Source organism: Periophthalmus magnuspinnatus, chromosome 1 (assembly GCF_009829125.3).
Source record: "Periophthalmus magnuspinnatus isolate fPerMag1 chromosome 1, fPerMag1.2.pri, whole genome shotgun sequence".
Classification (NCBI taxonomy): Eukaryota; Metazoa; Chordata; class Actinopteri; order Gobiiformes; family Gobiidae; genus Periophthalmus; species Periophthalmus magnuspinnatus.
Window position 1 is genome coordinate 5,509,426 of NC_047126.1, and position 24,021 is coordinate 5,533,446.

At 40.1% G+C, this 24,021-nt stretch overlaps 2 protein-coding genes across 2 annotated transcripts in view; both read left to right on the plus strand.

Annotated features, from left to right (window-relative positions):
* fam114a1 (family with sequence similarity 114 member A1) overlaps positions 1-22,372 on the plus strand; it is a 50,944-nt gene extending 28,572 nt beyond the window's left edge. The window contains exon 14 of the transcript XR_008648898.1: positions 22,357-22,372. The gene's annotated coding sequence lies outside the window, so the exon portion shown is untranslated. The remainder of the gene's footprint in view (positions 1-22,356) is intronic.
* klhl5 (kelch-like family member 5) lies at positions 8,676-23,771 on the plus strand. Its single transcript, XM_033973842.2, has 13 exons — positions 8,676-9,313; positions 11,125-11,313; positions 15,827-15,963; positions 16,434-16,630; positions 17,431-17,643; positions 19,230-19,416; positions 19,511-19,735; positions 20,009-20,084; positions 20,152-20,238; positions 21,219-21,293; positions 21,418-21,555; positions 21,619-21,790; positions 22,564-23,771. The coding sequence occupies exons 1-13, from the start codon at positions 8,763-8,765 to the stop codon at positions 22,618-22,620; spliced, it is 2,304 nt and encodes a 767-aa protein (XP_033829733.1). The 5' UTR covers positions 8,676-8,762; the 3' UTR covers positions 22,621-23,771.
* Positions 23,772-24,021: the final 250 nt, after the last annotated feature.

A 24,021-nucleotide genomic window follows, 5' to 3' on the forward strand; every position in this document is an offset into this window, starting at 1 on the left:
ATAGAGTATCAGGCTTATGTTCTACTGTGGCTCGCTGGATTGAACAGAGGTTTATTATGATAGTATCTTCTTTTTGTATAAAGAAATACAATAAGCTAAATATACTCTGTTTACATGGTATTTCTATTTTAGTGTTTTTGTTTTGTTTTTAATACACAATGCCCACAAAACCTCCGAAGTCATCTCTGTACACAGCCATCTTTCCTATTTATAAAACTATGTTGGCCTTGGCCTGAAGCGACAGCATCAGTGCGAAATGCCTGGCTATGAAGTTATATTTTTGGTCCTAAATTGCTCAGGGTTTTGGGGCAGCCTGTCTGCAGCAGTGAGAAAATTTGTGCATGTTTAAAAATGATGTCGCGCTCAGGGAAAAAATTGTGTCAACCCAGAAGAAACTACTCCCTGACTCTATTTTAGAATAAAGTAAAGTCAGGGGCACAAAAACAGGCCAAAAAGAAAAGGTTAAACTAGTAAATGAAATATTTTGGCAGATCTATTTCGTGTTTTTTTTTTTTTTTTACTTTAAAGCTACCATCTGTGATAAGACTCTGATGTATTCCCACACTTCACCACTAAATGCTATCCATGTTTCTTGTGTCTGATAGAGTGCCAGCTTTGGACTGACAGAAGACCAGAGAAAACATGTGAGCCAAAGGCCGGGTAAACAGGTTTCATATCTATAAATAAATAGGGGATAAGAGAAAATTCTTTTTCGCAGACATTGCCAAAAATATTCAAACGGTAAATTTCAACAGCAGATTTTTGTGACAAAATGAAAAGGCTGCATGCTGTCTGCGGCTAAGTATGGAAGTAAGAGCCGAAAGCAGTGCTCTGATTGGCTGTGCTTGCATTTCCACCCCAGCTTCACTCAAACAGCTTTTCTAAAGTTGTGCACATGCCCAAACATTAATACATGTGGATATTAACAATGTGCTAAAGGGTTTGTGAGAGAGCTAGGATGAGTTAGTTACTTACTTGTCCTTCTGTGGTGTGAGAATAAGTCACTACAGCTTTAAAGCTCCCATCTGTAAGTTTATCTGTGTAAATCAACGGGAAAGACACATCGCTGTTACATCACCTGACCCTTCTGAAGAAGGAAACAGAAGGAATCTGAAATATCAAGCTGTAAACAACACACCAGTCTGTTAAAAAGAACCTTTATTTAGTAGGTGCATTTCTCTGGAGCTTTAGACCTAAGCCTGTGTTGGTTTGACAGTCTGACAGCAGGTGTGGAACGTTAGGAGTTAGATACTGTCAGGATCCTCTCTTGGGACTGTTTTTCTTTGTTTATTTCAATATAAAAACTAAATAAATTTAAATAGACTAAAGCAAGGTTTTTTCAATTGAAATGTGTGTTTTCTTCAGAAGTTCTTTTGTTGTTTGTGTATGAGGCACAAGCTCCTGTGTCTTCCATTAATTTATTTATTTAAATGATAAAATGAATATATTAATTATGCTATTAGTTATAAATACTATTATTAACACCTGCCCAATGATAATAATAAATCTACAACTATATTTACCTGCAGCCCTTTTATGTATTCTGTTCCCCTGTGTGTATGACAGTATTCTGAATAAGTTTGTGATAGTGATAAATGTGGTTTGCCACGAGCAGTAAAGATGTTTAAATACACACCTTGTGACAGACTTCGACCTTTTGACATTTTCGAGCAAGTGTTTCGAAGCATTGTTTCAGATCATGTGACCTGTGCACATGGAGCTTGGTTTTGGTTCTGCCTATTTATTTCTTTGCAGTATTTCAAAACAGTTGCAGAAGTTTGAAAGTAGTTCATTGACTAATGAGATTTAAACCTCTCCATCAGTAGTTTGGAGTGAAACTGTCTTTGTTTATAGCTAACATCATTATGGATCGTTGTGCCCCTAAATCAGATTAGGATACATTTCCAGTACCATCAAATTGAAAATGGCTTCTGGATTGGAGCCGAAACGTCTTAATCGATCAAAAAGTCTCCAGATGACCACTGCTGAAACCATCTCTACAATAATTATAGAAGGAAAAAATTGCAAGCACTCACCACAAGAGCGTGTTGCATGAAGAAGTAGGCTAATAGTGGAGAGAATTCCTTTGATTTTAACTTTATTCTGAATACCAACACTGCCACTAGAGGACAATAACTATTATAATAGTTATTAGGACAATATCAAGAGTAAACAACATTGAAGATAACACAGCTCAAAGACTTAGCCTGAGATCACATCAGCTCAAGAGGTAGAAAACATAACAGGTAAAAACATAAACTCAAAGATAATACATTAGGCTAAATCTTTGACCTATGGTTTAGGTTATAATAACATTGGACATTTATATACTTTGGGAAAGGGTGGCGGTTTGTTTTGTTAAAGCAGAAGTAACTGTCCACAATAGAGCCCCCCCAACTCCCCCATGAGAATACACTAGACCACACTCAAAAACAACTTCTCTTAAAAAAAAAAAAAAAAAAAATATATATATATATATATATATATATATATATATATATATATATATATATATATATATATATATATATATATATATATATATATATATATATATATATATATATATATATATAATAGAGCAGTATAATCACTTAAAAACATATTTACTGCTAACACATAACATATTTAGATCACCATGTTACTTTTAATTGTTTTTAAAATGCTATATTCAATGAAAACAGCATGTTAACATATGTTAACATATATATATTTTTTGATGCTCTGAGTCACTCCCCCTACATCATAATCAGCGTGCAATGCTTCCTGTTAATGAATTACTGCACACCGTATCAGGTTTGTCAAGTTCCTGTGTTCTATTATGCAGTATGTTTTTGTATATTTATGGAGAATTGTCGGGTGGGAGCATGGATGATAGAAAGCTAAACAGATGTATATTTAGCTTTTTTTGCTCTTAAAGTTACTCTTACTTGAGTAGTAGTTTTCCCAAATACTTTTTCTAGTCATACTACAGTAATTTCTTGTACTTCTACTTGAGTAATATTACTTTGAATCAAATTTACTCTTACTTGAGTACAGTTTTTGGCTGCTCTACTACCTCTGATGAAATCTGAGTATATGTTTGCCTTAGATGTAATTAACTTGCATCACTGTGGACTTGGGGTATGTTAGATCTATAATGATAATCTATTTGTAAACAGCATGATCAACTAATTAAAAATGTCCAGGAAAATGACTTCAAGCAAAGTGCAGCAACGCTGCTGCTTGCTCCAGAGGCATTTCTAAATGAAGATTTGCAGAAGTCAATAGACTTCTCTCTATTATCAAGCTGTTTCATGTCAATATTGTGCTTTACAATGAACAAAATGTAATATGATCTACATATGATATAGTAATACTGAATACCCAGAAGAAAAGTATGTCTTCTTTAATATAAATGGTTCAATTTCAATATATCATTATATCATTTTATTATTACATTCAGTTGTTCATGGATGTGCATTTTTAAAGAGCAGAGGAAACTGGGACAACTGTTCGTCTAGACTCATAACACACCCACGCGGGATGAGGATACACAAACCCTTGATCTGTTGCTCTGCTTTTGACTGATGTGACAAAGGATAAGAGGGAAATTTACAGCCGAAGGTGGTCTGATTTTTATTCAAATCAGATACAAATTCATAAAATGAAATGCATGTTACACACTCATCTTTGGGTTCTCATTACAGGGAGGACAAGGTGTACTTTTTACATCCAAATGGTAAAAATCTTATCTTATCAATGCAACAGACAATTTTTCATGAGCGTCCTGCTTAGTCCTGCCGTGTTTCAGGGACACTAGATATTTAGCTATAATCTGGTGCAGAACATGTTTGAATGAGCTTAAAGTCTCTGTATGTTGCTCTTTCAGATAAAAACTAAACTAAACTAGACAACACAAAACAATACTAAAATAATAATTCCAATTCAAGCCGCACGTAGCGATAAAGGCCCTCGCTATCCCATGTGACTGTGGGGTACATACCACCGCGAAGATAATGCCTCTTGCCCCAGCCTAGGTTGCCCCTCCCCCCAAAATCAGCGTTTATGTTACTACTCGTTTCATTTCAATGAGAGATTTTCTCACATTGCCCTCGCGGCACAGTTGGAGACAGATGCCCTCATTGGGTTTTTTGTTCATGTCTACAAAATTTCAGTGGTCTATGACAAACACATTTTTTTTATCCCAGTTAATAAAAAAACATTTATTTCTACGTTAAATGCTGGATGTTGCCATGGCAACATAGTTGCAAATAGAAGTACGTCGTCATTAACTTTTTTGTTCAGTACGGCCTGGCAAGAAACACATTTTTTTCAGCTCCATACTGCACCTGAATGTTTTGCCAAATACAATTGTGTTAATATTCAGGGGGTCAAAAATGCCCTCAATCCGGCAACAGTAATAATAATGGAAATTTTTTGGGTTTATTTACATGATTTGTCTATATTCTAGAGTCATGTGACTTTGTGCCCAATCACAAACAAACCCTCTGTAAATTTTTTGTCCATGACAAACAGATTTTCTTTTATGAATTTATTTTTTAAATAACATTTTAAGAGGGTGCCAGAGAGCCATTTGTTAGTTAGCACCTTGATTTGCATATCATTGCATTCAGCTCACAATTTTTTTTTGAATATTCATCAGGACCACACCCAAAGTCATATTCAAAATCAAATTAATAATCTTTAATTGCACATGGGTTTAGTGTCTTTTGGCCTAATTTCAAGTGTTTGCAGTGACAACTGTCCGAGGAGATGTCCTAAGTACAATGGTGTGTAGTTTTGTGATTCCTAAGTTTGATCCAATATGGCCGACTTCCTGTACGGTTTAGGGTGGGGCCATAATATAATTTTTTTGCTTGTCCTGACGTTTCTATTTTTTGTGTTTAAGATTTTTACATTGATATTTTCCGGGTCGGGCTTCCATTGATCCCATGAGAATCTAAGTTTGAAGTGGCGCTACTGAACGGTCTTCATAATTTTTTCTCATCGAGTTCAAATTTTTGACACTAGTCACTGACATGTTTCGACTTGTTTACTACTAGATTTTTGCAATTTTCGGGGTTCCTGGTGCGGTTTTAATTAGTCCCTCGCCCTGACGATGTCCTCGACTCTGGCCTAATTACATATTTGAACATTCAAAACAGGTGTTGGTCAGAAAAGCCATGGACACATTTGTCACCCAGACGCACACCTGGATTTCCTGCCCCTGTTGAAACCAATCAGTTTGTTCATATAAAAGCTACTACATCCTCTATATAACCTTTGTAACACTCTTGACTCCAACCTTAACCCTAATCCTTTCCTCCCGTATTTGCAATTATCTTTCCATAAGGTATATCTATTGGGACAAGATTTATGAGCCCCGAGAACTCTTCACTTTATATGCACTGGGTGGAGCTGTGTCAAAGTGGAGAGGTAATTATTTGCTTGGCCAGTCTTAAGCCCCTCAAGGACGCTGCTGACCATATGTGTGTATTTGGATGTGTGTCATGACACGGCTGTGACAGTGCCCTTGTATACGCATGCAGCATGTATAGCAGCTTGTGATTTATACTTTTGCATCGTTGTGCCTCGATGTATACAATGCAGGTGGTTACACAACTCATCCAGTGTGTGTAGCAGAACAATGGCTGCTGTGACTTTGCCCCTGTGGACACTGTGGGCACCTCACGGAGTCACTGAGGAGAACTGAGAAGGAGAGGAGAGAAACAGAGAAGAAATAAAGGTTGAGTTTAGAAAGAGGCATTCGTTTTAACAATTTGAATTGACATTTTTGAATACCATGATAAAAATATTCACTAACGGCAATGTAGTTTAATTTCTTTTCAACTAAGAGCAAATATCTGCAGCATGTTGCTGGAAACCATGATCACATTTCAAAAGATGAAGTTTTAATCTCGCTTTGGATCAGACCTGGATGACTGAGGGTTTACACAGACATGATCACATTTATAACTTAAAGACTAACTAGATTTGCTCTTTTTCAGTCTAAACCAGAACTGAAAAAAGCAAATCAGGATCCATGTCTGAAGCTAAAGTATATACATATATATATAGAGTATTATTTTTGTCAACCTGAACTGACTGCAAACAACATTTATTTGTGTTATATTAGCATAAAACAAATAGAATTCTTTCACAGAGTCAATTTGGCCACAGTATGACAGCCCTCTCGCCTTTAGAGACTCATCAATCGTGCAAGATCACCCGATCATCACCACCTCAGCAGACAGATAATGTTTTACTTTCTACGCCAATAAAAATGTTTTTACGGCTGCTCTCTTGGGCACTGCTACCTGTTTTTTTTTCTTTTATATTTGGCACTGACTTGTATCTGTAAGTGTTTGCGCACCCTTGCAGACTACAAAGTGGGCATGAATTGGAATTCATTGTGCCATTATTGTGTGAGGGAAAGCAATATGTTTTAGTTGGTGAGTGCGCATACATAACTGGGATAATATTGTTCTGTGAAGTGTGTGTAAATGCGATTTCATGGTGTCATTTCCGGGTCGCATATATACCAACGTGCTGCAGTCATAAATCTAAACCAGAGGATTTTGAGTGATAGTCTCGGGCAACGGCAGCTGAGAGAGCGATAATAAAAGCAGCCGGCTCAAGGTGGCTCCTGCCAAGTGGCCAATGATTAGACCAGAGTGGAGAAGAGTCACTTTGAATGGCCTCTCATCTCTGCTTCATTCTCCTCCAGAGCCTGGTTTTCGGCTACAACCAGCGTCACTACTGCACTGTCATGTGGCTCTCATAAAGCCCTGTCACGACAACAAATTATGAAGTACAATATACTGCAGAAATAAATATAGACGATACAATAATACTGAAACTGTTAGGGAAAATAAGTGCTGTCCTGAGCTGTAAAGAGAGGCAGGAGACTCTGGACGTCTGAGGCAGCAGAAGTACACACAGTAAATTAGTATCGGCCATTCAAGTCTGACTCTGCTTCCACATAAGGAGCTTTAAATAAGAGATGAAATAGCTGAGGTAAAATGAGAAGTACATAGCAAACTGCTTTAGTCAGATGAGTAGACCAAGGAAACTGATAAGAAGGGTAAATTCTGTAATAGTTGAATGACGCCATAACGACAGAGACATGTCAACTATGAACCGGAGGTGTTCTAGCTAAGACTACAGACAGAAACCAAACCGTAAAGCAGAATTATCCACAAAAAAGCCCTCTACATGTACAATATTGTTATTCTGATAGACCTGCTCTCTTAGTTTAGGTTTAAGAGATTATTTTTAAGGTTTTGTTATGATGTTGTGTGTCATCTGGACCTAAAATTGTTATTGCAATCATTCTCTTTCACTACTAGTTTGATAATCTCTGGATAATTGTTTATTCTCATTCCTATATGGAAGGAGACAACAACATGTCTGAAGTCTGAAGTCATTTTTTCTGGGATTATTTCAGGACTAAACTGTTGTTGGGTGAAAAACATGCTGATGAACACTTCTGCATTAATAAATTAGTTGAAATCGTCAGACAAAGGCCATTTGTTTTGCGTATATAGATTATCTGCTTGTTGTGTCAGGTCCATCTTGAACTTTTGGGCGTGTTTACTTTCTTAAAAACATCTTAAAACTTTGATTAACTAGGCTATATACGGCGTCTTCTTGACATATGATCCTCTCTTTGTTTTTTATACCTATTGATACGGTGGCTAGTTCAGTTTTTGATGCAGCTGCTGCTTGTGTATGCAGTCTTTGTTTACGGCTTTGTGTGCGTATTGACCCTGCAGCATCGATCCAACAAAGCAGTGGGGAGGTCCTGCTCATAATCCTCATGCATCCTGAAATGGAGCAAAGGCAGCTTGGTCATCCAGGTCTGCAAATACACTCTGTAAAGTGGAAATAGACTGTATCATCTGCTCCCTGTGGCCACTTGCTTATGTGAGAAATTAGTCTCAGTGCTTGCCATTAGCCTGCCTGTGCCAATTTATGACTAATGCATATCACAAACTGACCTCGCCTCCTTGACTTATTGATTCTTCCTGAAGTGGGGCTCCTAATACAGCTCCTCTCTAATGTTGGCGATGGTCCAAGATGAATAAACTTCAGCACATGTAAACTGTGGCTGTGGAGGTTGCACCAAGGTGAGGCCGGTTCAGTCTGACTGGTCTGAGGGCACCTGATGGGCGGGTTCCCACTGGGCCCTTTCCCACTGATCATTATGTATGTCTGAATAGCTGCTGCATTGCAGATGAAGAAATGGAAAAGTGCTGGGAATAAAGAGGATGTGGACTAGAGGGAGAGATGTTTGAATGTTTAGAAAACTAGATTTACAGGTTTCAAAGAGTTAAAGAAAAGCTGGGGTCATTAGTGAAAGTCACAAATGGTAGAAAAAGATCATAGACCTGGATCATTTCAGCTAAATAACTTCTAATGACTTAGTAACTTCATAATTAGGCCCATGCTAAGCGATTAACAGCCTCTAAGATGAAGTAAATACAGAATAAATAAAATATACAAACCTCGTCTTATAGGCACGTGGGTCATTTATATAAAGCAGAATAATGTCATGTTTTACAGTTAAACACAGTCTGTGCACAGACCCGTGTGTCCCGTGGTCCTCCTGTCCCTCCCTCTCTCTCTCCTCCTCATACACTCCTCTGTCTCTCCTCTCCTCAGTCTCGTTCCTCAGTCTCGTTCCTCTCGTTCACCGTTACCGGAGAGCCTCGTGCATCTGTGTGTCTTTAACAGCAGAGGCTCGTGCTCTCCCCGCCATTTCCTCTTCTGAGGCTGGAATGTCGAGCAGCGGCTCGAGCTCGTCCTCGCGGAAGGAGTTCGACGTGAAGCAGATCCTCCGGATCAGATGGAGGTGGTTCGGCCACAGCGCGCTGTCTCCCACTCACTCCCCGCCTCTGGAGCACTTCTCCGGGAGGAGAGCGGGCGGTAGCCCCGGGGACAGAGCGTCTGTGAGCGGCTGTAGCGGCTCTACTTCAGGCATCAGTCCCGGCGGACTGGTGACCAGCGGGAGCGCGGGGTCCAACCTGTGCCACGGGAACAGTAGCAGAAAGTTTGGAGAAGCTGCGGGGAGTCGCTCCGGAGCTGGAGCCGGGAGCTGTCCCCGCTCTCTGAGCCAGCCCGAGTGCAGGAGCTCCACCGCGGCTCTTTCGTGGGACTCACCTCCGCCGCACAGACGCCCTCGCCCTCTGTCCTGCATGGAGGCATCAGGAGACCCACCCGAGCCCTCCGCCCCGGTGGGGCTGGAGGAGGCTCTGGCCGCGGGTCCAGCGGCTGCGGGCACCGAGGACAACAACAACAACCCCGCGGAGACAGACTCCAGCTCCTGCAGGTACAGGCTCCACGGGCTCAGGAAAAGTTTTGAATCTGCGCGGAGCAGGCTGGTTTTCAGAAGTATTTCGTTGTTGTGATAGTGTAATAGGCCGTGATAAGTGAATTAATTTGCGGGATTCATGTGACATTTGTAATGATCTCAGCCTGATCTGACATGTGGATGTGCTGAACCATGTGCTGGGGTTTTCCGCAGCTCACACTGGGCTCTGGAGTGATTTCTGTCCTTTGCAGTGGTCGTTGGCCAAGACCTTAACAAAGTAACGCCATACTTCAGACTGTAGGTCACTGAAAGGAAAATTAAATTCTGCACAACTCTCAGGAGTCATTCTTTGCATTATATTTGGGGAAAGACATTTCTCCTCTGCCTTGGTTTAGTGTTGCATTGCTGAGCACTGTTTACCTCCATAATACAGATCCAGAACCTGCACATTGTTTTTATCTTATTTAGTCAAATCTGGCTTTTGACAGATTGGAGCTTTGTCACAGTTCACGACTATAACATTTATACTTCTATGTCATGCCTTCGCTCAGATCATTCCTGCATGTACAACACTGGAGACATTGGACAGTGTGTAGTCATATGAGCTTGTGTCCCTCCTCTGTTACTGTGTACAGTCATAGAGCAGAGAGTCTCAAATGGGATCACGGCGAGAGATGTGCACTGAATCCCAGAGTGGATGGACAGTGATCTGAAGCCGACCTATCGCTTCCTCACAGCGCTCTCAAATGACAACACAATCTCTCGCACAATACATCATGCAAGCCTTTGTCCCTTAATAAATCTCATGAGGAAGACAAAATGTGGAAACAGATCTGACGTACACTATACAGTTGGTTGAAAATGTTGAACCTAAGACAGTCGACAGTTGGCTTCATAGTGAACTTGTTACTTGTGCCTCTCCCTTTCTGTCTGTGCTGTTCTTTAGCCCATGTTTGAATGTCTGCCAGGCTCAATTAAAAGCACAGAAAAGACAGTCTTTCCTGCACTTCAAAGTCTTCTCCTCTGGCAACGTTTAGCTGTGCCTTGTCTGCACACACACACACAGAGACAAACGTGTAGGGACGCTGGCCAGACACCACCTCAGAGATATGAACAATGTTAAAGAGGACAGCAGGAGAGTGATGGATGAGATCTCACAGCACTGAGGAGTGAGGAGGTGGTGTAGGACTGGAGTCAGGGACAAGAATAGGTACCATACGTTTAGCATTTAATTTCAAGTCACTGTTCACACGTGATGATTTTAATTTGTGCCTTAAAGGTCAATTTATGCGGTTGTGCGTCCCCTTTTCATATTCAGACACGGATGTTTGGTGAGTGCATGTGTTTGTGACGTAGCAGTGACCATTTCTCCACAAAAAAACAATGCATTTTGGTGAAAGAGCTTGTAATTCATTAATTTGGAATAGCTTTTTTTTTTTTTTTTTTATCTCTTGCGCCATTAAACACCTGGGAAAATGCTGGCTTTGTATGGTTATAGGCTTTGCTGCTGCAGACATTTAATTGGCATCTTCTTTAAACTGAGGGGAATTTATTTGTCTCTTTAGTCCCAGTAATTGGACCATTAAGAGTGTTTGTCCGCTCGTGGTGAAGTACAGTGGAGTGAATGAAAAAGAGAAGGCAGAAGAAATATGTGTGAGAGCGACACAAACAAAAGGACGGCTTTACAGAGCAGCTGGCCCCGCTCTCCTCACAGATGTGTCTTTGTTTCAGAATCACTTTGTGCTCATGAACTCAAAGCTCCTGTCTTCTCTTTGTCCCTGTGTCCTTGTGCATGGGTGATATGGGTGTTTGTGTGTTGTTGCGCGCAGGACGTCCAACAGCAGCGTCACACTGTCCTCCTGTGTGTCCATGGAGCCATGTGCCTGTCCAGAGGAGAGCCTTTTCACCGCCCTGTCCCACGCCGACGTCACCTTCCGCAAGATGGAGGGCTACCTGCGCTCCCGCCAACTCTGCGACATCATCCTGGTGGCGGGGGAGAGGCGGATACCTGCGCACAGGTAAACGGGCTCAGCATCTGTCTCGTTACTCTGAGAACCAAGATTCAGATTAGGATAACGTTTTCAAATTAAAAGTATATCAAAAAGTCCTCTCTCTATATACTAAAAGACACATGAATCCAGATTTATTCTTGATTTAATGACATACTGAAAATGCTATCCAACCCAACTGATCAAAACAGCAAAAATAGGTATAAAGATGCAGCCATACTTCTTTTGCAATGTGAAAAAATTGACCAGTTCCTTTTATTCATTTTAAACTGTCCCCACAAAGTCACGTGAGGCTGTGTGAATCATGCTTCAATCACACACAACACTTGTTGTCCATCACACAACAGCGGTAGTCTCTCCCTCTTTCTCCTCTCTGTTCCTCTTTCTCTGTCTCCCGCTCTCTTCTTCCTCTCTCTTTCCCTCCCTCTCTTTCTCACTGTGATCACTACAGCAGCAGGAGGCTCGTTCTCTAAGATGAGGCGGGAAAGTGGCCCTCTTCTTGCCCAAAGACGCTCACTCTCCCTCTCTCTCTCTGCCCTCTCTGCCTCTTCCTTCTGCCTCATTTGGTCCAGGCCTCTAGGCGCAGATGGTGGCATACAGACGGATGACCCGATGTACGAGAATTCTAATGGAGCAAGCATTTTTGTCCAACGTTTGCGTTCGATTGATTTATTCACAGACTTTCCGGGAACACCTCCCGCAGTAAAATGCATTGTAGAGTACATGCTGAGTAGGCCACTTGTGTAACTACTACAGTCAGAGATACACTGTGCACTTTCTGTTAAAAACAAGTCCTCTGTTTTGTTTTTACAGTTTAGAGGTCTGCAACTTTTAACAGCAAAAAAGCCACATTGGCACATTTCAAACCAAGTGAAAGTCAGAAAGAGCAATAGGTTTTATACAAGAAAAAGTTTTACAAGTTTTACAAGTAACAAGGTGAAGTGATCCATAAATGTATTTAAAAGAAGTCGACTGTTTGCAACTATTAATACACTATAAAGTAACATTTTGTATTTATGAACTTTGTGAACTTATTTGAAGAGTTTTTAGGGAATCTGGGGGTTTTGAGCAAGTTTTATATATAATTTCCTGCATTCTGGTGCCTTTTATGTGTAATATTTACTCTACAAAATTATCATAATTGTTTCTGATTTTATGCATGCGATTTGCTCAGATAAAAAGTAAAAAAAAAAAAAAAAGTCATTTATATATATATATAGTCTTTGGTATGCTATAAACACTGTCAAATACTTAATAAAGTTTGCCCATTTTTTTTCCTCAATCAAAATGCACTGGTGACTTTAAAGAGCTGCATGTGGCTCTTTAGAGAGTGGTTGCAGAACCATTTCATAGTTCTACTGTTCAAGTGAAAGCACATCAGTGGTGCGTTTCTTTACAGTGTGTGTAACTGATTAACAATATGCTAAATCAGTTTCACATGCACACTTAAAAATAATAAAAAACTTGAGTAATTTTGAATGGCTGCTTACATATATTATAACCACATATTTATTATTAGCAGCCAAAATGTTTTTAGTCAACATTTACGATTGACATGTTTAAAATATTTGACTCTCTACATACTAAAATACAATATCTTACATTAGTACTGAAAAATAAAAATCCAAATGAATTCTCGTAGATTGGTGGAAAAATTGTGATTTATTTAACCTTTGTCCCGTTATCCTGATGTTTTGGTTGTTTTTTCCAGTCTTACATCACTCCTCACAGCAAGACACTATGACCTCTTTTCCTGAGTCCCTCTCTTCTGTTTCCTGCTTTTCGTTGTTGTGGCATTTTGTCAACTTAACGTTCTTTCCATTTGCACTCCGACATCTGGACTCGTTGTCTCTTTCACAGCTAGGCAAATGAGTATTTCTATTGCGCGTTGAGATTTATTCGATGCATTTCGACTCAAAGACTTCTAGACAGATGATATTTCCAGATAAAATGTATTATTGATTAAACTCAGATTAAAAACAAAAAACAGGCCTGTCACGATAACACATTTTGAAGCACCGTATATTGCTACAGAGAAATATTGCAATGAACGATAATACTAAAACTACTTTATACGACGGACACAAAGCAAGATAGTCCCAGTAAACCTATTTTTCAATATACAGTATCATTAAAAGCCAAGAGCTGCAACAAATAAATAGAACGAACCAATCATTTTTCATAGAAGTGAATTATTCTACGTTCTACAGCTCAAATCTTATCATAGTACATAAAAATGCCTCCCCATCTTCCTACTATTGCACAGAAAAAGTGCACACGATAAATATTGAGCCCCAACGATAAGCCAATATAGGAATTATCATAACAAACCTATTTAATAAAGGCACTGTGTTTGTTAAAAAACATATTTGGGCATGTGTTTTAGAGATAACAATATTTTTACCTTCGACCAGTCACACTTATTCTGATCATCACTGCAGCCTGAATTGAAAAATGAAGGCATCAACACTACCTGAGCTGAGAGATGAGAGAGATGGGACCTGACTGGAATACTGGCAGAACGACCTCTTGCTGACTGTAGTGTGTTTTGACATATTTGTTGAAAACGCGCACACATATACACACACAGATGCAGCATTGCAATTCTCCGCTTAAGGCTATCTGTCAAGGTCCCTTCGTCACATACAGTAATGAGTTATTAATACACACACTCCACCATACTCTGTCGGTTTGTAGAATAAACAACGCCACATCTGTGCAGCATCCATTTTTATTTATTTATTTTATTTATTTATTTATTTATTTTAATTAGGACAGTGCATATTAATCAACATGTCAACAAATAGCATCAATGTAAATATGCCGGAATTAGCACAATAGCTACTTTACACCCGTTGTCCTAAGGCAGGTCAAAAACAGGAGATTTAAAGAAACACAGACAAACCAAAAGTGCACATAGACATGACAACAAGTGAACCACAATAGACCATATTCCGAGTTTAAGATGTCCCAGGAAAAAAAATTTTAATTTTAATAAGCAAACATTTCGGTGTGGCGTGACAGGCGGTGCAGTGTAAGCAGGGCCGTATGTGTGTGTGTGTGTGTGTGTGTGTGTGTTTTCAGCCTTATTTAGATGAAACGTCAGAGATGGTGAGTCCTGTAGTGATCAAAAGCGTTGCAGCTGATGTGGCGGTTACACGCCTCATCGACCGAGTTACTGGACCGACTTTTCTCAGACGTCTTAAAAAAAACACTGGTAATGACTGGTAGGTAGGCGAAGGGACTTTCTATCTGATGGAAACTCTGATTTAATAGTGCGCATTAGTATTTATAGTAACATGGTGAGACTATGAGAAGTTATGAGAAATTTCTGTTCTGTATTTTTATTTCATTCAACTTTTTATAATCAGGGCGTATCAAGAAAAGATAAGATATGCCAATATATTCACATTTAACAGCCATTTAACCAACTTGTGTGATAAGAGTGAGCTGTATAAAGGGTGACAGTAGCTCGGTTTGAGTATTTATCTATTCATCTGCGGGTTGGTGGTCCGAATCCCCACATAAACATAATTGGCTGTTGTTATATCTTTGGGCAAGACACTTAACCCACCTCATCCCTAATGTCTGTGTACACTGGTGCATGAATGTGTGTGTGAATGGGTGAGTGGTTCCTTGATGTAAAGCACTTTGTGTGGCTCAAAGACGGAAAAGCGCTGTATAAAAATGTGGCCATATATAAATCCTAATGAATAAATCCTTTTTACATTTTTGCGGAAATTCAGTCACAATCACGACATCTGTTTAAGTCACAGATCAAACAAACTCACCAGTCTGTAAATGCGTGTCAATGTGTGTACAGGGAAATACAAACATTTAATTTGTGTACTCTTAAAGGTCCTATATTACACAAAATTGACTCTTTTGAGCTTTAAGCCATGTTATGTTGTTACCTCATCAAAAACATACCAAGAGTTGTGTTTTGTTTCATTCACACATGTTTGAGTAACACTTTATTATTAGTCTGTACATCTCCAAAGCTCAAACTGCTCTGTTCCACCTTGTGATGTCATGTGGTGGTAGTTTTTACGTTAACAGCTCCTTTTACCTTTATTTCAGGAGAGACCGGCAATTCCATATCTGAAGTTATTCAAATGACTCTAGTGAAGGTGTATGGAGTTTAAAAATACAGAGGAGCACTTCCTGTATTACCACATGATGACATCACAAGGTGGAACAGAGTGTTTTCTGGTTGAGAGAAGAACCCAGCCTAAATATGCAGGATTTGTGTGTTAAACCTTAAATGTGTGAATGAAACAAAACACAACTCCAGGTATGTTTTTGTTGAGGATTTAACATTTTAACATAGATCAGAAAATAGCACAATATGGGCCTTTTAAATATAAAAATTTAATGTGTGTAGAGTTAAATATACATGTTTTCTGAATAGGAGTGTGTACATTTGCCAGTGAAGTGTTGATGCTTCCCCTGCAGTGCACAGCTGTCTCATGAGCTGGACCTCTGCAGACTAAATCTGTCTATCATGTGTGCCTCCTCACAGACTCGTCCTTTCGTCTGTGTCTGACTACTTCGCCGCGATGTTCACCAGTGACGTGCGTGAAGCCAAGCAGGACGAGGTCAAGCTGGAGGGGGTGGACCCTGATGCATTGTGGGTCTTGGTGCAGTATGCTTACACAGGTACAGAGGGCTTTATCCTATTCATAATTCTTTTACTGATCACTTGCCTAGATAAAGGTGTCAAACCTCATTTAATTTCATTTATTTAAATTAATGAACATATATATCCAGTACACTTAATGCACATTTCACATATTTTTTCTTATTTAAGCTTGAAAAGGAATGGGAAGAAGAAAACCTATTAAATCTCACCCCTATTCCATTAGAACATAAATTAAATTCTGTGTTTAAGCCTTCTATTCACCTTAACCTATATTAACCTATCAATGTGGTTAGACACTTAATTAACCAGACAATTTGCCGTTATATAATACAAACCAAACTGCCCCAAACCATATGACACCAGTTTGATGTAGACCTGGACACTTTTACCGTCAGAAAATGTAAAACTTAATTAAATCTTGAATCACGTTGGTCCTTGCTTTTGAATGAATTGACTTATTTTCAATGTGTCTATTTGAACACATCAGGACGTCTTGAGCTGAGAGAGGACACCATTGAGTCGCTGTTATCGGCCTCCTGTCTGCTGCAGTTGTCCTCCGTGGTTCAGGCCTGTTGCTCTTTCCTCATGAAGCAGCTCCATCCGTCCAATTGTCTGGGGATCCGCTCCTATGCAGATGCTCAGGGCTGCCACGACCTTCACAGAGCTGCCCATAACTACACCATGGTATGTCTTTTGTCTAGTACCGGTCATCTTAAATAAATAAAATGTGTTATTATGACGATGATGTAGGATTTATGTTGTTCCCACCTTATTTCTTGCTTTAATCATTCTTCAATATTCATGGGTTTCATAATTTTGTGGACTTTTCACCATTCAAAAGATGTAATATTTAACTTTGAATTGTTAATTGCTATGGAAATGGTCCTTATCTTTCATCTCGCTGAAACCCATAGATTGGCATTTACAAAGCACAACAGTTTTCTCCTCATAGTTGCTATGGCGACTAAAATAGCAGCATTGTCTCTTGATCCATTTTTCTTCTCTTTAGGTATTTTTTCTCATCCTTTTGCCTCATGCTGTTTCTTCTCTTAGCACACTATACTGATTGAACTGGGATTATATTTACTTACAATATCACACCTAACAGATATCTTTTTTTGTTTAAATGCATTGTGAGTTGTACTAGATCAGTGTCACGATGTGTAAATGTGTATTCTGTATGATCTACCCATATATAAATATATACATATATAAACTCAAGTAAATGCATCTTGTTCTCATCCTGTCTGTATTTTTGCAGCTTTTCTTATAACCATCATTCCCTGACCTTTCTCAAGCCCTCTCTTCCTTCCCCTTTTATTCAACAGCCACTGATCGTCTCTCACTCTACACTAAAATATTCCTCAGTCTCCTTCCCCTCGCAGCCTGTCTCTTTTTGCCATTCATTATTCATCCATTTTCCTCCCAAATGAGACTAATCGGCCCCGTTTGCTCTCTGTACAACTTCCTTCTGGCTCTGACAGGAACACTTTTTGGACGTGGTGGGGGGTCAGGAGTTTTTGCTGCTGCCTGTGGAGGAGATGGCGAGGCTGCTTACTTCAGATGACATTAATGTGCCCGACGAGGAGACTGTGGTGAACTCTCTGCTGACCTGGGTCCGCCATGACGCCTCTGGCCGACAGCGCCATCTCCCCTCTCTGCTGGCACATGTCCGGCTGCCTCTGCTTCAGCCGCAGGTGAGCCTCGTTTTATAAACATCACATTATGAGCACCATCTGCTTTTTCTGTTTTATGCATCCCACTCGGAGTAGACTTTTTGCATCATACAAAAAGATGAGAGTATTATTTATATCACAAAAATGCATTTGCATCATGCAACGTGACAATTTTCCTATTGCAAACTCTCACTGCTTAAAGCCCCACAGGAAAGCGCGTTTGTGACATCTTATTTCCTGCTGAGCTCACATTTTCCCTCAGTGTTTTTCTCTACCTAGTGCTGGCTCCTATCTGTCTCACTGTGCTCACTTAGATTGTTAGACAATTAGAGCCATTACATTACCCATAAATCAGCGCCATTACCACCTCAGATGTGTGCCAGTGTGCCTTGTTTGTGTAATTGGGTGTGAGCAACACTCTCTCGTCCTCCTCCCCCCTTCGCTTTTCCTCGGCTACTGAAGTATCGGACTGGTAATGTGATTTTGAGCCGTTTATATGCTGCTCAGATCCTCTGCCACAGCCTTGGGCTTAAATGTGCGCTCTCCCACACACACATTTTGAGACCTTAATTAAGTGTGATATCTCTGTTAACTGCAGTTAAATTATCTGCTCTCCTCGTCGTTCTAATCTCCCTTGGTCTATTTTATATGTACATAGATTGTGTTATTTACAGAGGGGAAGACTTTGCACAGTCAGCTGAAATCTCGAGCCCTAACAGCAAATGAAGGATCAGTCACAGAGAACAACATACAGTAGAGCTCTGACCAGACTCCACTGAAGTGTGCGACCCCTCCCCCCGTGAGCGCCCATACAAGAGCGACAAATGGATTAGCATTCTAAGATCTCATGAGCTGCAAAATGCACATAAATACAGAATAATCTTCATGGAGAGAGCAATCAATATTCAATTAAGTGGCTTTCTATCTGATTATTCATCAGCAGGATGTCAATACACCAGATTAATAGCTATAATCCCTGTCACTTGTTACTGCTGTCTCACGTACAGTACACCTAAACTCATGGGAATCTGCAATAAATGAGAGAGGGTCTGGCACATGCTAAGCAGCGTTGGGTCTGGTTAGTACTTGGATGGGAGACAACTGGGAATCCCGGGTGCCATATTGCTGCAGGAGTAACTCTACAGCAAACTGTTGTTAACCTTATCTTGTATGAATGTGGTGTGTGAGTGAGTGATGGGTGGTGGTCGGAGTGGCCAATAGCGCACATTGTTCCATTGCCTATTTAAACAATGACATGTAGACAACACGCAGCAGCCTTTCTGCCTGTGCAGGCGCCCACCTAGATGCTCCTGATGTGTGTTTTTGTTGTGCAATGTGCATTGATGAAGGTATGGACTGGAAAACTCATGAAATGTTTAGGACAGATTAGTGCTTGAGTGCTTAGTACTGATGATGTTTGTTAGTGGGCAGGAGCATGAGATAATGAACTATTAGCAATGGATGTTGTGTCTTTTACATCTATCAATACAATCAATGTGAGCTCTTTGACTCTTAAGAACTCCCAACTGAGGGCTTTTGTCAGCCACACAGGTTCAGTTTACACCCCTGTATTAGCTCATGTTTCTAAGGCTCTCTATGCTTTGCAGTTCTTAGCAGATTTGGAGTCGAACCCCCTGCTCCGGGACAGCGTGGAGTGCCAGCGTTTGTTGATGGAAGGAATGAAGTATCACCTACTGCCTCAGAGAAGACCTTTGCTGCAAAGCTCCAGAACTCGACCACGCAAGGCCACTGTAGGAGCTATGTTTGCAGTGGGGGGCATGGACGCAACAAAAGGTGAAATTAACTTCAGTTTGCTTTTGATATATTTTGTATTCAATCGCTAACTGCTCATTTTAATAAACAATTGTATTTATACTCTCACTTTCAGGTGCTACAAGTATTGAGCAGTACTGTCTGCGGCGGAACACATGGAGGCAGGTGGCCACCATGAGCGGTCGCAGACTGCAGTTTGGAGTGGCGGTGCTGGACGGTCGTCTTTATGTGGTGGGAGGTCGAGACGGACTCAAGACTCTCAACACTGTGGAGTGCTACAACCCTCACAGCAAGACATGGAGCGTCATGCCCCCAATGTCCACACACAGACATGGCTTAGGTGAGTCTCTGTTTAAACAAATAGACAAGAATTAATTTTATCACTATTCTTTGGAAGTGCTTCTAACTAAAATTTGGTTCACAGTTACCCTGCTTCCACTAGTGACCTCATCTTAAATGCCAAATGTGACAAGGCGTTCTCTAAAGAATTATTACTGCATGAGGATACACATCTGGGACTACAAATGTTCTAACAGATAAATCTTGAGTGTGAATGCGGCAACACACGGGAGCCCCCTAATTTAATGATGATTGCATGAATCTGTCTGTGCAGGTGTAGCTGTCTTAGAGGGCCCTATGTATGCCATAGGGGGTCATGATGGCTGGAGCTACTTAAGTACAGTGGAGAGGTGAGCTCAGCCTCTGAGACCTTTGATAACCTGCACTGAATATCTCATCGATGTTTCATTTTGACAGGTGGGATCCTCAAGCTCGACAATGGAGTTTTGTTGCAAGTATGTCTACTCCCCGGAGTACTGTAGGAGTAGCTGTTCTGAATGGCAAGTAAGTGCAAATGTGACAAATCCTTTTCAATGCATGCGTGTTATATGATTTTTTAACTGTCAATTTGTCTTCTCTCTGTTTGTCGAGTCAGATGTATTCAGAGTTGACACCTTTTGTTGTTCTTGTAACTGTTTATGTGTTGTTGTTAAAGTAACTGCTTTTGTATGTGACACTTGGTTGCTACACTGACAAGGATGTGCGGGTTTTATTTGTCAGTCACTGGCTGTTTTGGAGACTGGCTCTAGTGAGTTGAGACTGATGTTGTTTTCCTCTTGTATATTCGTGGGTTACGGCCTACAGTAGCCCTTAAGTTCAGAAAATAAACTACCAGAAGAACTTCGGTGTGTATCCTTACACCTGAATGCTATAGTATGCACTTTTTAAAGTTTGGTCCTCTTGGCTGAAACATGTATTTAAATTACGGCCTTTAATAGCTTGCTGTACTAAGCCTCCTGAATTGCCTGATATTGTGTATAGCAGCCCACCAGAGAAGATTAAAACTGCAGCACAGCTTGTTGTTTTTATTAGACTGTGCCACAGAGGGCCCAGCGCAGGCCTTTATAGATGGTAATTAATACAGAAACAAGTGATTTGAGCTAAGCATGCCCAGCAGCCCAGTGTGTCTGTTTGTAGATAGGGCATCAGTGCGTATGTGTGGTGAGCTGGGTTTATTCATTAATCGCTTGACTGGTTCAGTTTCACTTTGTTTTGACCCTCACTATCAGCACATGAACGCACCCACACACACGTAATAGCGACTGCTTCTAGTTTTGATGCCCCAGGAATATTTGGGAGATTGATTTTGATTTTTAGCACCTCACTCTGCCTTTCCTCCGCGACACGCTTCCATCAGTTTCAATGTCACTGAAGACGAATGTTCCTTTCAGGGTCCAGAGGTGTGCGCAGATTTGTCACTGGGAAGTGTCAGTGCGTTTCTTGTGTCTGCCTCAGAGATGATACTTTGCTGTTGTATATTGCAGGTTGTATGCAGTGGGAGGTCGTGATGGCTCGTCTTGTCTACGCTCAGTCGAGTGCTTTGACCCTCACACTAACAGGTCAGTGAAAGGCTCCTTTGTTAGACCAGAGTTAGTATCAACAGTAATAAGTAAAAACAGTATTAAGTCACAGTGTTGACATAATTTTAATATAAACTTTATATGTGCTGACCTGGCTTTGCAGATGGACTAGTTGTGCGCCCATGGCTAAACGGCGAGGGGGAGTGGGTGTGGCCACGTGGCATGGTTTCCTCTATGCCATTGGCGGCCATGATGCTCCTGCCTCTTCTCTGGCATCGAGGCTCAGTGACTGTGTGGAAAGGTAACATATCATTAGAGCATTTCTAAGTGCATATCTAAACATTGCTGTATAACTTTTCCACAGGTATGATCCTCAGACAGATATGTGGACAGCTGTGGCTCCTATGAGTATCAGCAGAGACGCAGTTGGTGTATGTCTCCTTGGAGACCGGCTCTTCGCAGTAGGTGGCTATGATGGACAGGTCTACCTAAACACTGTGGAGGCTTATGACCCTCAGACAAACGAATGGACACAGGTACGTAACCCAATATTACTCCACTTTTTGGAGTTAGTCATGTTGGTATCTCTAAACAGAAACTGGACTTCAGTTTGAGTAAAAGTAGTTAAAAAATACTGGACATTTGATTAAAATAGGCTATTGAAAATAGGCAATGCTTTTTCACACTACTGCAAATTTCTTTGAAAAATTGTATTGTTTATTTGAAAAAAAAAAATGTCATTAACAACATATATGATCTTTCCTGAGTTCTTGTTACTGATACTGGTTTAGGGAATTTCCTTAAATCAAGTTTTTGGAGATTTATACCATGTTATAACGTTGTTTTAGATGTCATCCATGCATGTTTGAGTAATTTAGCTATCTCTCTCAGGCACTATTCGAAATTAAGGTTAGCTGTAAGATTTGCTCAGTGCTCTGCCCACAAGCCTGTGTCATCCATGTTCCCACTTGACGATTGTCCATAAATATAGAAAAGTATGATACAGAACAATACACTACAGCTTTACAAACCTGATGCACTGTACAGTAGTTTCATTAGCGGGATGCACGCCGAGTCTAACATGACAGCCCTATGAAGGGAGAGTAACTTTTTGAGTGTTAAAAACGAAAGTGAAACTTATAAAACATGTTAATATGTTGTTTTCAATCAATCTTGCCTTTTCAAAACAATGAAAGATAACATTGTGATCTAAATATGTGTTAGCAAATACACCATAACCCTTTTTATGCTAATAAACTAGTTGCCATTGAACTATACCCAGCTTTACTCTAATATCTTTCTTTTTCAGGTGGCTCCTCTGTGTCTGGGCAGAGCTGGTGCTTGTGTGGTGACAGTCAGACTCTGACACATGTCGTTTGACCATCGGAGGACTATTGCCATAGCTTGAAATCCATCAATAGAGAACATTAAAACTGGGACAATTGTTTTATTCTGGTTATTGTTGGTTTAGAGAAAAAGTCCTAGAAAAACTGGCTGCAAGTTTTGACTCACAAGTTATGGCTGCATTCTGCATTTATTGGGGCTGAGATAAATTATTAAGAAAACTGATGACAACATTTCTAAAAAGGTTTTCTTAAACATCATAAAAATACATCTGACATTAAAAGTTTACACTCACGTATTTATATTGCATCTGTTAAGTTATGCGGCATTTGCCCTGTGCTGCCGTGCTCCCTCAGTTCCCTTGACAGGAGAGAGAAGAGCTCTGACATAATCAGGACAACCTTGTGAACTGCCAAGCCTTCATCCTTATGTGCACATGTTTTATTTTCTGACAAGACGTGAGCATATTTTATGTTACTCTTCTGCAACTACTGCAGACTTTACAGGATTACATATGACTACAGAGGTTTGTTAAAAGGTCGATTTATTTGTGGTCAGTTCAGTTGCGCTCTCTCCCTACCTCTAGCGCCTCATCCTTTTTCCATCACCGTGATTTTAGCTGGTATCAGTATTAAACTTGAATTTTCAGACTCTTGCCTTGTATAGATGTTTGTTTTTGCACTACATTTTCTGTCCCCTGACTCCTGACTGAAGAAAGCAAAGGGGGCATCCTGTCTGAGCTGTCACGGCCTGCACATTTACACACACACAAATATTCAGTCAAGCAGTTTGAAGTTTATGTGAGGTCTAAGTCAAATGCAAAAGTGTAGCTGTATGCCAATGAGAACACATTCCAACTGAAATCCTTTATGAATGTATGTGCATTTTGTAAATATGATGGTCTCTGTTGTTTTTGTACATAAATGTGTTTATTTGGTTATAAGCCATTATGTTTTGTACCATATAATCAAACAGCAGACATATTACTTATGCCTTTTGTACCATACATTGTAATGCCTTCTATTGTACATTATATATACCATTATTGGACTTTTGTACATTCAAATCAATATGAGCTATAATACAGCAATGATTTATGTTTGACAGCGTAACTGTGTAGCATTTAAATCATGTTTATGACACTTTACATTTTTCACTAAAGCACATCACTATAAAATGCAAATGTGTTTTTTATTTGTGGGTTGTTTATCTGCATCTCAGGCTTAGACATCTTTTAAAGTGCCTGAATGTCACCTGCTGACAGAGTGCAGAATTTCTAGAGGAATTTCTACAGCAAAAAATTTAATACTCATTATTCTTTTTAGATGTGGAGTAGATATGGAAAGATTAATGTCTCAGTGGGAATCTAAACATGTTCAAGTCATAGGTTAAATTACAGCATTACAGCCACTATGTTGCACTG